General features: G+C 36.7%; 1 protein-coding gene across 1 annotated transcript; it reads left to right on the forward strand.

Annotated features, from left to right (window-relative positions):
* Positions 1 to 1650: 1650 nt before the first annotated feature.
* LOC108683065 lies at positions 1651 to 6719 on the forward strand (the record flags this gene model as incomplete). The annotated part of the gene is made up of 4 exons (XM_018172344.1): positions 1651 to 1845; positions 2632 to 2784; positions 5448 to 5499; positions 6508 to 6719. Coding segments are annotated over 4 exons (612 nt in total), but the record flags the coding sequence as incomplete, so codon positions are not given.
* Between the last annotated feature and the right edge of the window lie 6425 nt (positions 6720 to 13144).

Raw genomic sequence — 13144 nt, forward strand, 5'->3', positions numbered from 1 at the left:
GTCTATGAAAGTTCATTCGCTGCGCGAAGCTTCCATCATGTCAGACCATTAAAATGCATAAAACATGAAGTTAAACTGTGAGTTTCGGACACCACGGCAATCAAGCTCCCAAATTAAGCGAAGTAAAAAATTATTTAGAAGATTACCGTCACTAGAATGCGACGGACGAGTTCACAGGAGCGGTCATCGTCAATGGTGACACAATTGTTGCTCTTTGGTTGCTTATCAACGAACTTATTTTTTTATAGCGTGGATTCAGAGCTTTACCAGGCGCCGCTCAGATCAAACTGGTCATCCACAGCGTCACCACCTTGATGCGAGGCGAGTTGATTTTCTTTGATAAATATTTTTTTTAATCTATACTATACATAAAATTTTTGCTACCAGTTAAGTATTCAGACGAATGAGTTGGCTTGTCAGAAGTTTTGTGTCATTAATAGCATTATTTTTGATAGTCAATTGTCGTGTCAAGGTCAATTAAGGTAAGTTAGTTGTGGGGTCAAGTTGTTGTGTAGGCAGGGCAGTTGTGGGGTCAAGTTGTTGTGTAGGCAGGGCAGTTGTGGGGTCTAGTTGCTGTGTAGGCAGGGCAGTTGTGGGGTCAAGTTGTTGTGTAGGCTGGTCAGTTGTGGGGTCAAGTTGTTGTGTAGGCAGGGCAGTTGTGGGGTCAAGTTGTTGTGTAGGCAGGGCAGTTGTGGGGACAAGTTGTTGTGTAGGCAGGGCAGTTGTGGGGTCAAGTTGTTGTGTAGGCAGGGCAGTTGTGGGGTCAAGTTGTGTAGGCAGGGCAGTTGTGGGGTCAAGTTGTTGCGTGTAGGCAGGGCAGTTGTGGGGTCAAGTTGTTGTGTAGGAAGGACAGTTGTGGTAAAGTCATAACACTCACCCAGTGGTCTGCTTTTAGCTTACTCAGCCGTTACTGGTCTGCATTTTCGCATTACTGGTCTGTACATGTAAATGGCTCATGGTATACCTGTCAAGGCAATATCATTTGATTTTATATTATAGACACTTTCTCCTACTGTTTAATAGTTAGTCTGAGAAGCTAACTGAGTTGAATAAATTCCAAAATGTTTTTGCTGAAGTTCTTGAGAGAACAATCCTGGATTGTATATGAACCTGTTTTATCGAGAGGCTTCCATTTCTTTGTTCTACAACGGTTCTACCAAAATCCGTTTGGTAATGTAATGGCCTAACGAAATTTGGATGATTGCCCGAATGTAGCGCCTCCTGGTCAAAAGCCTGAGCATTACCCGATATTTTAAAGGGAGGGAGTAGGTGATTGTTCAAGTAAACACCCCTAAGATCAATGAGTGCTGATAAGGCTGTTCGGCTCTGCATTTCCAACTTGTCGGAAACTTGAACAGGGCTTTGGAATTTGAAAATAGTTCCCAGGCATCCTTAGATTAACTTGAAATTCTGTTTCCCGAATAAATAAATAAGATATGCGAGGCGGTTATTACTGATGTGTCACCGGATAACGAAATTACGACAGTGAAGTAATAATTAGGCCTAAAAAATTTATTATAAGATATATCTTCATTAAAGAAATCTAAACAGTTACTGTCATCGCGGATTTTTCATTGGATTAAAATATTTAATTTTTTCTGCCCTAAACCCGTAGCAAAAATGTTGTCCATCCAATCTATTTGTTTACAGAAAGGCTACATGCATTTATCATCCATCATCATTGGAATGCTGAAGGGACCGAGGGTGCTGATGATGCTGCTGTCCGTGCTGCACGGAACCGGCGTAGCATCAACGGGCTCATCCCGGTACCGCGTGCACCCCCAGGCAGGGTTCGGTATCGCTGATACCGCGGCGGTGGTGCACTATACATCGTCTGCCATACAGGTAAGGTTATTAAGTTAAATTTCATTACGTAGAATAATATGTATCGATTTTAATAAGGACGATTTAGTTGCAAGAAAGCGTTTCAATTGTTTAATTATAGATGTGTTCTCACATGCCATGCCCTGGGTCGTAATTATTAGTCACTGATAGTGCATTAAAATCCTTAGTTTTTCACTATAGTTTATTTCAACACAAACACAAATTAATCGATTCCAACGTTCGCTTGATTTCACAGTAAAATTGATAGCTCTATTGCATATAGTGATTGATTTTCTGCTTGAGAAAGAAGCGCAGGTTTGTTGCTGCACATTAATGACCATTATAGTAATATTGAGCATCTCCAACATTGAAAACCTACGTTAGATTTTTACGTAATTTTTAGGAAAAATTAATTTCCATCATTTCGATTTGTTTCGTTGCTATCTTTTTCATGGCCCAACCTCGAGAAAACTAGGATATTGTACTTACCCCGTCAAATATTCAAACATTAATTAACGATGTTAATTTATCCAAGGTAGTGAATGAATCGGTTGATTCAGAATATTTCTAACAGTACAGATAATCTTGTAATGATTAAATCAGAGTATCTCATTATTAATTGATACGTAGTATTCAATTATCACATCATTAATCAATACAGAACCGTCCACTGTGAATAATTATGTAGTATCTCGTTATTAATTACTACGGCGTTGCCAACTATAAACTAATTATTATTTAATTTTGATTAATTATTTTCACCTTCAAGAGTTCCTGACTGTACCGAAATAAGTTAATTTCTTGCAGTGTGCTCAGCTGTGCTCGATTTCTGGCTCATCTGTCTTCTCCGTCACTGAAGAAAACACAGGAAAAGTTGGATGCAGAATTGCATCGTCTGGCTTCCGAGCTGAGAACCTCACCGCCGGCGCCGCTGCTGCAGGAGAAACAACCTACGTCGACGTGAGTCATAAACAGCTTACACAAGCCGGGGAATAACGTCATTTGTGGGCGTGTTTGTGAATGATTTTTGAATTGCAGAAAAATTACTCCCAAGATTACTCCTAAAACTTTAACAATAACTTTTAACAAATATCATCGCGTTAATGGTAGTCTGTGGGCTAAGTCCCAGCCATTGCCCGCACAATACGTAAACAAGATTGGAAATTAAACAGATGTGATCTGAGGTTTTATTACAGAGAAAATGTATAAAAAAGGAGGTCGGGGAATATGTATAATAAGTACCAGAATAATAATGTAAAAAATACCGTTGGCAACATATGGACCTTTCGAGAAGTAAATCTAATATATAATAGTTATTTAAGATATCGATGAAGAAATGATAATTCAATAAAACAGTACTTAGAAAATTAAAAATAAACATATTCTGAATACCTAACGCTATACCAACGAACCTGCTTTGAGAATCGGCCTAGAGATTCTCAAAGTAGCGGATGACTAAATGAATACAAGACTTAAACTTCCTAAACGGTGTGGCCAAGGTGGAAGGTAAGTTATTATTTTATTAGAAAAGAAACTCGTAAATATTGTAACTCTATAACCCTGCGGTATTTATTATTGAAGGTGAAGGGATGAAGGAAATTTTTGCAAACGTACTGGAGTCCAGAAATTATTTGCCAAAAATAATTGATTGATAATTTTGAGTTGATGCAAGCTCATACATTCTAAACAAGTGCGTGCTGATTTATCATTTGTGTCGTAACGCGGTAGCAAATAATTGTTCTATTAATTTATTTAATTATCCAGCATTTATTTACCTATATGCCATTAATTTATTGTTCTTGTCTTTTTATTTTCTTTTTATATATCATTTCATCTTTTAAATTATTTATTTATTTACTATTAATTTGGCTATCTTCAAAATTGCTTCATACAATTTTTAATAGAGAACTTAATCAAATTGCTCAATGGTGGTAAAGGATATATCGAATGAAAATATTTTTTTGATGCAAGTACATCGTTTGATTTTAATACAGCAGAAAGGTAAGAATTTTTACAGTGAATTAAGTGAATAACTTCAAACATTTCCATGAAAGTATATTTCATATGTCACGGTAGGGAATTATTTCAAAAATAATCAACGACACGTTGAAAATATTCAACACGCAGGAGAGCCTCGCAGTCACAAATGTCTATTGCGATAATTGAAACCTGTAAGTACAGCAATTAACAATCAGTCTGTGTGAACAATCCTTGCCATCATCTGCCTACTTCACTTAATACACCTGTTTGCAATATGTACCTTAAACCAACCCTTTCATTTCATATTAAATATCAGCGCATAACTGAACATTGTCTGAAATTCGAATCAATTTCTAATATGAACATGTGTCAATTTCTAAGAATTGATACTAATTTTAGAGTTTGAATACCTGATTTAAGGGGAGCGACTATTTGGTGAAAAAATTTTTTTATTTACGGACGGATCACTTTGAAACTTGGTATACCTATGTAAAACAGTATTCTAAGACTTTTTTGTTCGTGTCAATTTTTCGAAAAAAATGGAAGAAAACGTGAAATTCTTAGAAAACGGCAGAGAAGGGGGTACTATAGAAATCTATCTCCTCCTAGGGTTTTGAAGCTACAACATCGAGACGCATATCATTCGATGCGTAAGGACCATATCTATTGATTCGTGGTAGCTTTTTTTCGAATTTCGAATTTTTGTGGATGGGGGAGCATTTTTTGCAAAATTTTCAAAAAATTTCCGATTTTCTCCTTCCCCCCCTTTTTTTAGCGCATTTTCCCATTTATGAAAGAAATGCACCATTGTGCTCGCCATGTCCGTCCGTCTGTCTGTCCGTCTGCCTGTCCGTCCGTGACTTCATGCTTTCGTCGACGAGAAAATGCGCTCTCTTTCACTCACTGCAGTGAGTACTGAGCTATATTTTTCACAATATTTTCAAAACTATAACGACATGAAAAAAAGCTACGACCAATCTCTAGATATTTTAATTGCGAATCGAATGGTATACGTTTCATCGCTGTAGCTTCAAAACTCTAGGAGGAGATAGGTTTGCCGTGACAATAAGTGTGAATGTTCAGGATAGCGCGACAAAGTCCTGCGCGCATCGCAATAGGCACTCAATGGAGCAAGGATACAAAACTAAACGTTACTGGAGCTTGATTCCAGTCAAGGATGGTGGAAGCAACTGCATGCACAGCACCCCGTACGACGCCAGGCGGGTAACTGAACTGCAGCTCAAGCAAACACTCTATTTAAGTGCTCGGCAGCTAATTTCCCCCTATCTTATTTTTTGAAGAAATCCCCCACCCCCCTCCATTTCGGGATATGCCGTAAACGCACAAATCAACGTACAGAGATGGTGTTGGTACCGTTGGATAGCTTAGAATGTCAGCTTTAAGATGAGACTAAAAACCGGAAAATCCGATACTGTCGATTTTCCACCTAGACGCTCCCCTTAGTGCGAGGAAATAGCAGAATTAAAATTTATATTCCATGGCAGACTAGTAAAGTATCAAATTATTTTTCATTCTGTGAGATGTAAATACGTGCTAAAATATTATGTTCTTTGCCGTTCTTTCAAATATTAGCAGAGCCGTAGATTGTGCTAAATCGCTCCAATTAATTTTTACCGGAACAGGAGCTCGCCTCTGCTACTGTACAGGAACTTACCACTGCCGCACCCACTCCAGGTGAGCAATAGCTTATAATATTGGCCAGAAAAATAAACTTCCACTTAGTATTCATGTACTTGAAAAATGAATTCTTGGTGAATTCGGGTGCTCTATAAAGCTCATGAGCAGAATAAGTTTTTATAATGAGCACATTTTTAGCATACATTTCATCGAGACTTGAAACTTAAGTCGATTGTTACACGCTACACTAGACTATAGGAAAATTGTCAGGAGTTAAATACCAATGTAAAATAGAAAACGTGATATCCGCCTTCCACCATCGGCAGTTGGCCACGTCACCATCAGTGACGTCACAAGGAAGCCATAAATAAGCCGGGTCGCGGAGCAGTCAGATAGCTTGTGTCAGCCTATTAACATGCACCTGCGGTGCTTGCTGACAGCTCCCGTCAATCCTTTGAACCTCCGCACCATCGAACTGTCAATAGTGAAAAATTAAGAGTAATGTGGTGTTTCACTCCCTTCCTGCCGTCAGTCTAAGAGTAGGACGATATTCAAGACTACACTGAACCCTCAGGACTTAGGTACTCAAGGCTCTATAGGAAGCCTCAGGTCCGGCCACGAAGTAGAAAAGGACCTGACAAAATTGTACAGTCATAAGGTTCTAAGCTCCCATCCTTTGAACACGCACGTTATAAGACCACATCGGTTAATATTTTTTCATTTGTGTCAAAATTGAAACTATTTTATTACCCTAAAATTTTAGTTGGCCAGTACGAGTCCTAAGAAATTCTAAGTTACTCCCAAATGAGTTACGCTACAAAAATTATGATATGTAGGAGTTTCGATTCCGTATATATGAAAAAAATCCTGGCCTTCCCTTTTCTCAGTTGCGTTCTATCATAGCTTGTGATTATCATTGGTTACCTTACATAAATCAAAATTTATATTTTGTCGTTATACATTCCAATGCTTTATAATCTTCAAATTAAAATCAATTGAAATAATATATGATGAAAATATGTATTAAAATATTCCGTGTTTGATTAAAGTTTTCTTCACAAAAAGGACCATGTCTGACTGCATCGGACATCAACTGCGCTACTGTGGCTATAGGGACTTACTTCTACCACCCGAGCGACTGCACCAAGTACCTGTGGTGTCTAGGTGGTACCAACCCGGTAGAAATGGCATGCGTACTTGGTACCTACTGGAATATGGATAACCACATTTGTGTTATGCCTCAGCCTGCGAAATGTTCTTGTCAGACGTCCATCTAAAGGGCCCATACACTTGCGAGTGAAGGGCCCCATACACTGGCGAGTAAAGGGCCCCATTCTTGCGAGTAAAGGGCCCCATACACTTGCGAGTAAAGGGCCCCATACACTTACGAGTAAAGGGCTATATACACTTGAGACTATGGTTGACAAGTCCGATTAACCGATACTGATTCACGCACCGGACTCGGCTATATCTCACCAGGCACCTCACGTATTTTTCTCGTCCAGTCCAGTTGTAATGACGAGTATCAAAGCAAGTTACAACATAGGTGGGTTTAGATATTATTAGACAGCCCCAAGAAGTTAAATAGTGTTTTCCATCTCTTAGTTTAGGCAAACATGTTACTCAAACTGGATAATATTGTGCGCGTAGTACTTCAGGTCGTTTATCTCAACGTCGCGTTCATATCATGTGTGAAACAAGTGACCAATCTAAAAAGTGATCAATATATTTCGATACAATCAATGTCTAGTTGAAAATTTAATGTGTTTAGTTCAAAATTAGTTAATTTAGTTTAGAATATATCTTTTCAATATAGCATCATTTGTGAAACATTAATATGAATCTTCATTTTATCCGGAATGCAAATTTAACACCTTTCTAATATTACAAACGTGCGTTTTTCCTATGATGAGCTATTTAATGGAGGTTTGCGAAGCTTTGAATGCCCCCAGCATTCGATTCGTCACCTGTGTTGTTCCTTTTGCTACTTACCATTGAGTTCAATTAAAAGTGCACATTGCGTAAAAATTATTTAAGCTGCTTCTATTCGTTTTTCAATTATATTTATTGTGTTCATTAAATTATAAGTTTCATTACACAAATGCATTTGTTTGAATTTTGATCTCCTTTGTATTTCGTCTATGCTCCGCTTAACAATCAGACTTAAGATCACTATTATATTTTACTGACTGGGACAATTCGTTGCCAACGGATCAGTACTTGATGTTTTTCGCTATCTAGTCTAGGATTTCTACAACTTCGCAGACAGTTTTTCTCAAAATAACTCTTTAAAAAAGATGCGGGCAATCCAGAAAAAAAATTCTGCATTAATGTATATGAGTGAGAAAACTAAAATATCGGGTCTCACGGGGAAATATTCTCTAAAAGAAGTTACAAATAATTTTGTTCCGTCGTAAATTATTTCATGTGCTTCTATTAACCATGAGATAGAACATCTCTTCATCGACGAAACTCATTATCGCTAACATATTCATACGATTGGAGTTCGATGTCCTCTTATCCAGAAACTATTTTGCAATTCGAAATTATAGTGTGAAAATAGTGATACTTATATTCCTAAAAGACAAAGTTTAGTTCAAATTTATCCCAAATTTTTATTCCAAAGCTCCTAAAAGACAAAGTTTTGTAGTCGAACAAAGAAGAATTTATGAATCGTCACGTTAACAAATTTTCAAGTGTCTCGTAATATTTCGCAAATTCCATCTTCGAACTCAGATCTGAATACTGCAATGGAAAATGAAAAATTTCAAACTTAATGACACCTTTTAACGATATTAGAACCTTCTTCAACCATAAAATGTGGCGACCAAGTTTTTTGTGCATTCATTCACGTATATTCATCACGCGTACTCATTTACGCAAACTTAAACTTAGATGCCACTGGTTAAAGCTAAAAAAATTGTTTTTTTAGATTAAATGCTAACGTATGTGATATTACTTGATGATAGTTCATGCATTGCACTTCTAATGCGGGAGCGCAGTCATTATGTAGCTGGGAAAATGATGCCCTATTTTTGCTGAAGTCATTAAAGTCCTTTCAGTTCCAATAATTGACTTATATTATTGGGCTGAGAGCCTTGTCCGGTGCAGACGATATTTTATTGCTGTCAAACGCATTATTTCATTATACATTGATTGATTAGAACCTTAGATATAGAAGGCATCGAGAACTCTGTGTCGATTATGAGACTCAGTTAAAATCTTCTGTTTAATTCTAAACACTCAAAATTAGAAAGAGTGACGCTTTCTCTGTAAGGTCTCTTCACACCACGTAATTCCGATCAATTCGACCGTTCTTTGCATGACCCTGTCATGTCGGCATGAGAAATAAACTTCTAATCTGATACAATTAACTCAACACTAAAATATCAATCTTCTATCACATTTAGGGTCATTGGTGGCAAATACCAAGATACCAGGTATGCATTTCCAAGTGGGTAAATTCACCATGATTCCGGTGCAGAGTGTAGTATCTCATGATACTGGTAGCAATTATGTTTATTATGTTTATTAATATCATAGTTAATAGTTATAATTTGTATCATGCAGGTACAGTAACAGCGGCACCAGTTTCACACATGTCCTTGCAGAGATTAAAATAATTAATCTTCATTGGATTGAAAAATTTTCCTGACAGATATTTATGTCCGAAACTGAGCTTAGAAATGAACCAACCAGGGATATTTTTCTCATACTTCAAATTTTTTTTATTTAATGTCATCAAATCAAATTATGAGCTCCGAATTTAACTCCAAGCTAATGCAATTCCGATGGAATTTCATTAGCTTAGATTCCAATAACCTTCATGCTCACTTAGTGGTGATTATTTACGTTGAAATTCATAAATATTTTAAAAGACGAATCGCAAATGTCATTACCGAGCCGTTATAAATCATTCGTGCAGATTTATTAGCTTACCTATTGATATCAGTCAACGAGTTCCATTTAGAACATGAAATCAATAAGACAGCCTGTAGTTCTGGCCGCACTGATGTATAAACTTCTGCATTTGTGCGAGAAAACACGTAAAGCTAGTTCCATGGGTGGGAAATTGAAATCCGATACAATATCCAATAACGCGTTAGCACACGAGTGTACATGCCAGCACAATAACACGCTGGCACACGTGTGTACTTGCCAGCACAATAACACGCTGGCACACGTGTGTACATGCCAGCTCAATAACACGCTGGCACACGTGTGTACATGCCAGCACAATAACACGCTGGCACACGTGTGTACATACCAGCACTATACCACGCTGTACATACAGGAACAACTGGTAAATGCTCATTAATATAACAGCGTGAGAACCTTCGCATGTAGACATGAGTGACACATGCAGAGGCAATGGTAGGTTAGCGTCGATTGTTATGGTTAAACAAAAGTTCGTTTCAAATGAATGTTAAAAAAACTACATCAGCAGTAATCACTTCTGTCGATAGGAAAACAGACGTGACAGTTTTCATTTCATTATATATGACAACAGCAGTGAAAGCTTTCATTTCGTTATATGTGAAAACTGCATTGACTGCTTTCATTTATTTATATATAAAGACCAATAAGAAACACTAATGACAACATTCACTATTGTTGGTGTTAAAACACTAATGACAGCATTCACTATTGTAAGTTTGTGCCCAATTGTGTGACAAATTCAATCAACACTTCACACATAATCGAGAAAGATTATCGCAGTTTTATAAAGAGCCCAGAAAAATCAAGAGTACACTGACTCGAGGACCATTTCTCATTGTTCGAGCTCTCGAAATGATGAATGAATGGCAAAACTTTATGTTAAGGCAATCGATGAACTACTGAAGTACTCACAGTAAGAGCTCGGGCTCAGACGCTCTACAGCCGCTGACAGAGGTGTGGTGAGCGAACATCTCAGCGGCCACTGCCACTGTGTTCAACACTAGTTCATGCATCACTAGATAAGTAGCACTAATGGCTTGATTGTTGATGATATTTGGTTTAGTTACACATTTCTCAATCACTCCAGTACTGCTTCCTGTCGCAGTGTGAAAGCCGTAAAAATTTTAACTCTAAACTTTTACTTCTAAACATTAGTTATTGAAGAGCTAGTAAAATGTAAGAGTTTAATAATATATTATATTCAAGAGTCTGAAGTGTTTTTTGTGTATTAATGCTGTTACAGAGGTTATTAATAAAATAATACTATTTTACAATTCCATAAGAACGTTCTCTAAGAATTAGGTAACCTTGGCCCAAGCATTTTACCAAATCATGATAATAGCAAAAAATATTCGAAATAGGAAAACAAAAAAGATGGAACTCTTCGTCAGATAAAGACGATGTTAAGATGTTGTTAGAGTCTGATTTGCAGACTGAAACTATTTCTGATCTGGAAGAAATATAACAGGAAGAAGCGAGCATACTGTTCACTGGCCCAAACATTTAATCAATGCATGGCTGCATAATGACCCTAAAAATTTTTTGATGTTGGCCAAAATCGGCCGGAGTGGTGCATAGAACTCAATGAAAACTCGGTGAACAGAAGCTTTATGTCCTTTTTCGTCTCTGACATTAAATGCAGCCTTTAGCTAACTTGCAGGCTCGGAAGTAGTAGAGAAGAGGGGAATGAGCACAGTCTGCATATACCGTACGGGTTAAATTAAAGCTTAACGACCATTCACCCGCAATGAAAAAACATGATCATTTACTCTCGAATAAAACCTGACCATTTACTCCGATTGACCGAACGCTCCCAATATTTTTACCTTCACCGTCAGTTAAGTTTGGAAACTGTTCGCTACTAAAAACCCGGGACCTGACTTAGTGTCACGATAGTAGATACTTCTTTGGAATATATAATTTTTGAAATGCTTTCCATAACCGAGTTGCTCAACTATATTGATCAACACAAAGCCAATAGATACTTTATACGTGTCAATACATAGTTATGGAAACACTGCAAGAGGCATACCGCAAGCAATGTAATCACTGTGAATATTCTTTCTATCGACGATAGGTAACTCGAATAGAATTAATAATTTTGAATTCATTATAATGGTTGTCTTGGTAATATGTGATAGTTTGGGGAATATTAAATTGAACTTCAGTTTTTATCTCTAAAACGAGTGTAAACAAACATCAGCAGGATTTGATTTTTCTCGGTAGCAATATCCTCAAAAATGAACTAATTTTTCACCCGAGCATCTATGTCATTTGAGTCAGATACAGAAGCAGTATTCTCAGAGTATTCGATTGTACATTTTTTTGCCGTCTATTAGATAAGTTTTTAGAAATGTGTCAATACTGCCATTGCCGTAGCAAAATAAATCACTGATTCAAATTTATCATATTTCTTATCGAAAACGTTCTTCAACAACTTATATTCAGGCTAATGAGTTGACTTGCTATGAAGGAAAATTTTTTAAATCAATGAAGTTCTCCAATAGAATCTTCAGTAGCAATGACGTTTTCCGCAGTTCGATCTTCCAATTATAAGAAACCTCGAACTTGGAGAAGGAAATACAAAATGATTCTTCTGTTTATTTTTATTATCGTCTTTCCACTTATAGAGCATTTCTTAAAGTTTGTTTTTAGAAGCCTTTTCAATGCCAGTTCTGATAAATTCATTTGAATTAGGGCAACGTGGGGCAGCGCGCCCCCCACTTTTTTTAAACTAAATTTTTGATGAAGTTTTAATTGATACGAGTTGGTTCTTTGTTTTGTTTAAAGGTGCAACTAATGAGGAATGTATGATGTGAATGAGACGCCTATAGAGTTATTCAATTTTTAATGAAACACTATTTTGTAAAAAGTGTCAAAATGGGCCCATTTGCCCCACCCCTGGGGCAATGGGCCCATGGGCTTGGGGCAAGGCGCCCACCCTTGGTCCCTTTACCACAATTGCATATTTTCCGTTTAAAAATGATGAAACAACACTTTACAGTTAAAAATAAGAAAAATGTAATAAAAAAATGGCATTCATTCATTTATTAACAACTCAAAAATCATATCCATAACTTGAAAAAAAAATACTCTTGGCTTAAAAAATCTATCACTGACGTGAAGAAAAATATTTCATTGACATAACATTATATATCCTTGACTTGAAAAAGATATCTTTGCGATAAAAAATTCGTCCTTGACATGAAAAANAGATTAACTTCCAATTTATTTCTAATGTTCTCCATTGTTTTCCCGAATACCGAATTATTCATTAGGCTAAAAATGTTGTTGTCAAAATCTAATTTCTCTTGTTGGTGCACTATTGTGTTCAGATCTATGTATGGTTTCATCTGTGGACTTTCATAAAATTCTAATATTCTATCAATTTTCTCTAATTGCAATCCAAGTTTCTCATCCAGTTTCAAATTATTATAATTTAATTACATATATTTCAAGCTTACCAGTATGATGTACTAACTTATGAACATGCCCTAATTTAATATTTTCAGGAGCTAAGGTAAATCAATATGATTGTTACGTAAGTCTTTTGGATAACTAAAGTAAACTTCTAGAATGCAGCCTATATTATCATTGACTGATTACTTTTTTTCAACCATATACAGTTGCCTGTTGGTAGCCTTTGTGACATTGCCAAGCCATATAAATTATTTGCGTCCATGTAATATATATAATTACTCGATTTTTGAGGATCATAACTGTCGGTAATATATTTGTTGTTTGTTTTAGCATATCCTGTAGA

Source organism: Hyalella azteca, unplaced genomic scaffold (genome assembly GCF_000764305.2).
Source record: "Hyalella azteca isolate HAZT.00-mixed unplaced genomic scaffold, Hazt_2.0.2 contig12081, whole genome shotgun sequence".
Classification (NCBI taxonomy): domain Eukaryota; kingdom Metazoa; phylum Arthropoda; class Malacostraca; order Amphipoda; family Hyalellidae; genus Hyalella; species Hyalella azteca.